The sequence below is a fragment of the Aedes albopictus genome, chromosome 1 (assembly GCF_035046485.1).
Source record: "Aedes albopictus strain Foshan chromosome 1, AalbF5, whole genome shotgun sequence".
Lineage (NCBI taxonomy): Eukaryota > Metazoa > Arthropoda > Insecta > Diptera > Culicidae > Aedes > Aedes albopictus.
Window position 1 is genome coordinate 309,799,404 of NC_085136.1, and position 3,146 is coordinate 309,802,549.

The 3,146-nt window shown below is 48.9% G+C and overlaps 2 protein-coding genes across 2 annotated transcripts; both read right to left on the reverse strand.

The window, feature by feature from the left end:
- Positions 1 to 218: 218 nt before the first annotated feature.
- On the reverse strand, positions 219 to 1,210 carry LOC109402458 (uncharacterized). Its single transcript, XM_019675146.3, has 2 exons — positions 1,053 to 1,210; positions 219 to 989 (listed from the first exon to the last, which is right to left on the reverse strand). Exons 1-2 carry the CDS (start codon positions 1,092 to 1,094, stop codon positions 297 to 299), a joined length of 735 nt encoding a protein of 244 aa, XP_019530691.3. The 5' UTR covers positions 1,095 to 1,210; the 3' UTR covers positions 219 to 296.
- Positions 1,211 to 1,278: 68 nt separating this feature from the next.
- On the reverse strand, positions 1,279 to 2,880 carry LOC109402457 (uncharacterized). Its single transcript, XM_019675145.3, has 2 exons — positions 2,722 to 2,880; positions 1,279 to 2,063 (listed from the first exon to the last, which is right to left on the reverse strand). The coding sequence occupies exons 1-2, from the start codon at positions 2,761 to 2,763 to the stop codon at positions 1,344 to 1,346; spliced, it is 762 nt and encodes a 253-aa protein (XP_019530690.3). The 5' UTR covers positions 2,764 to 2,880; the 3' UTR covers positions 1,279 to 1,343.
- Positions 2,881 to 3,146: the final 266 nt, after the last annotated feature.

Consider the following 3,146-nt stretch of genomic DNA (forward strand, 5'->3'; position numbering starts at 1 on the left):
TCATACAAACACGAGTCAAACTTTCGCCTAATCTTATCTGCAATTAGGTCCCACCTAATCAACAGTCTAGCTAATAAATAGCCTCATGCGTCCACGATACGTGTCCCAAAACATCACGATAAGCGGTCTTTACAACCTTCAAGTGACCAATTCCGATTAGGACCCCGTTAGCGTCATCCACTTCCATCACGCGATAAGCGATCAATCGATTTCATAACACATCATTCAATCAACGAAAATGATCTGTACATTTATTGAAACGTCCTAGCACCACTCCCTGCACCCTCACCATCCGTTCAAACGACGCACTGGTTGATTCGCTGGTTGATGTTTCGGTCAACTTCCGTCATCTGCACCTGTATACGTTCCAAACAGAGTCGGTTCTCCTCCACCAGGTACGGACGGTTCACCTCCAGGAAGTCCAAATCTTCCTGCGCTTCAGGACGGGCCACGTTGTCCCAGAAGTACACCTGGTTGTTGTAGTTACGCTCCAGCCACTCGATGTGTTCCTCCGGATCCATGATGGAGTTGTGGTTGACGAACGAGTACAGCGTGTATTCGGCAGCGAGAGTCGAGATTCGTTGCAACACGTTAACCAAGCTGCGGAAATCGTCGGCCAGACCTTCCTTGATTTCGATTTTGTCTGAGGCGCAGCGGCTCATCTCGTCCGCAGCACGGATACGCTCGGCAACGATCTCCTCTACCAATCCCAGAAGGCAGTCCTCGTTGGCATTCGGCAGGATGATCATGTCCCCGATGATCTTCCGCGTACCGTCGAAGTGGTGTTCAATATCGCTCCACGCATCGGCCAAGTTGTCCACGGTAGCCTCGTTCAACAACTTCAGCTCGGCACGGGTAATGATACGGGCCACGTTCACGAACATGTCTTTCTCCTCGTGCAGATCGTCAAACTTCTCGCGGTACTCCTCAATGATACGGGTCAGTTCATCCATGGACATGCGAGTCGCCGGCTTGGCCTGGGCCACGACCTGCAAAACAAACCTTCGGATCACAACATCACCAGTCTAACCTCACACACTTCGTACACCTACCAGCAGTCCGCAGACGAGCGCCGTCAAAGTCAACAACTTCATGTTCGATTTCTCACTGCACCAAGATTCCCTCTCTAATGAAGTTCACGGGCGACCTCGAGTAGCCTTATATAATTTCGCAACGTACCCCCCTGAAACCTAATCCCAAATTCGACTGTCCAATCGAGCGGCTATTTATCGCACGCGTCCACCCAGAGATTAGATTAGACACACCACAACACCAAAGTTCTATTTTCGGCTAAATCATTTCTTTATTGAACCCTTCATCTAAGAGCACCTAGATAACCACCTCTAAACCTCGCACTCCAACGCATCGGTCAGCAGTTGTTCCATGTTGAACAGGTAGTTCCGTCCGATGTCGTCAATCTCCTTGAACACCCCACGGCGCAGCGAGTTGATAATGTCCTGGAAGCCCTCCAGCTCGTAGTCCAGATTGTCAACCACCCGGTCCACCATGTTGGCGTTGGCCATGTACTTGAAGGCCAAGTCCGCCAGGGCCAGCTGAAGCCCGGTCACCACGTTATCCTGCGACAGCACGTCCAGCACAGCCCACTGGAACTCGCTGGACGTCTGCTGGAAGTCCTTCACGATCGGGTAGAAGTAGATCCGCACAATGGTGGCCATTTCGCCGTAGATCTTCTCCGCGGCCACACTGAGGTCCCGGGCGGCCTGCGTAGCCCGACGGATCGCCTCGTCGTTCTTCTCCACGATGCACGGGTTTTGGGTGTCTCCGATGTCTAGCGCGTGCTCCAGGATGGCATTCTTGACCTCTTGCTTCTTGTGCTGGATGTCGGTAATGACGAACGCGTACCGGGAGATAAACTGCGCGTTCAGGTTCTTCAGGTCCCGGGAGTGGTTCATGCGATAGATGCGCAGCTTGTAGTCGATGTCGTAGTGCAGCTGGTTGAACAGGCGATCGAACTCCGTCAGGACGGCAAGGTCATCCTGATTCTGGGGCTCGGCGGCGGAGTCAGCGGATGATGGGGCTCCGACCGGAATCGAAAGGGCGACCTGGGATGGGGTGGAAGAGAGGAATACAATACAGCGTGATAAGGCTTGACGTCACGGAGGGCTATTGAGTAATCGAGTCGGGACCAGTAACATCGAATTATGGATCGAAATGCATCTGATTGAATTAGGTTTTTATGGTCAAAGCTGATAAGTGCAATCGGCTGTGGTGTTGAACGAAGATAAGGCCGAAACTGGTTGACGTTTAGGTGGCACAATAAATTCGTTTTTTTTTTATATATTTTGGTGCTTCTACTAACACAGAAGTGTTCGTAGGAGTACAAGTTTATGTATTACGTTCCAATGATAAAAATTTAACAATAAATCGACGTTAAAGATAAACAGAAAATTACAATTGATGTTGTACACATTATCAATGAAATTGGAGGCGATCGAACTTCCTCTCGGACTCTGAAAGGTGTGCTGTTCAGAGTTTAGAATTGATTTCGCTCAGGATTCTATTCTGGGTTTTGAATGAGTCCTGTCCGGTCAAGATTCTGAGCAATTTCAGTTCCATATTAAAACTGGATTCCTCTCTGGATTCTGAATGACCCTTGCACAGGATTTCGAATGAATACCGTTTAAGATTCCGAGCGAGTCTTGCTCAGGAATCTGAGTGAAATTTACTCAGAACTTCTAGTGAATTCGACAATTAACTCACCTGGCTACAAGCCAACAAACCCAAAATCACAAACTTCAACATCTTATCACCGGAAAGCTTCAAATTTTCCTCTCTTTACTAAAATATCCCACTATCTTCCTATCCGAACGTCCACTCGTCACTAGTTCCTGGCGACTAATGTATAATCGAACGTTTCAGCGGCCTCAAATTACCTACTTAACATCGGAACATGACCAATCGAAACCGACAAAACTGCCCAGCGATGACTTGGAATTGAACCCCTTGCCGGCCAATTCGATTATCGTCATAAAGTAATCCAACGAATTCCAATGGTCTTCCATTGCGTAGGGTCATCTTCCGTTGTTGTGCCGACGTCGTCGCGTATCATATCTCAAGCACGGCACTATAATTGATGCACGATAACGAGACTGATTCATGTCGAAGCGGGACTAACGCAATTGTTT

What these genes read in the sequence shown, in the direction of transcription:
- LOC109402458 (XM_019675146.3), bottom strand. Translation starts at nt 1,094, where the DNA reads ATGAAGTTGTTGACTTTGACGGCGCTCGTCTGCGGACTGCTG. An exon ending in CGCTCGTCTGCGGACTGCTG is followed by an intron (nt 990 to 1,052) that starts GTAGGTGTACGA and finishes TTTGTTTTGCAG; the next exon opens with GTCGTGGCCCAGGCCAAGCC.
- LOC109402457 (XM_019675145.3), bottom strand. Translation starts at nt 2,763, where the DNA reads ATGTTGAAGTTTGTGATTTTGGGTTTGTTGGCTTGTAGCCAG. An exon ending in GTTTGTTGGCTTGTAGCCAG is followed by an intron (nt 2,064 to 2,721) that starts GTGAGTTAATTG and finishes ACCCCATCCCAG; the next exon opens with GTCGCCCTTTCGATTCCGGT.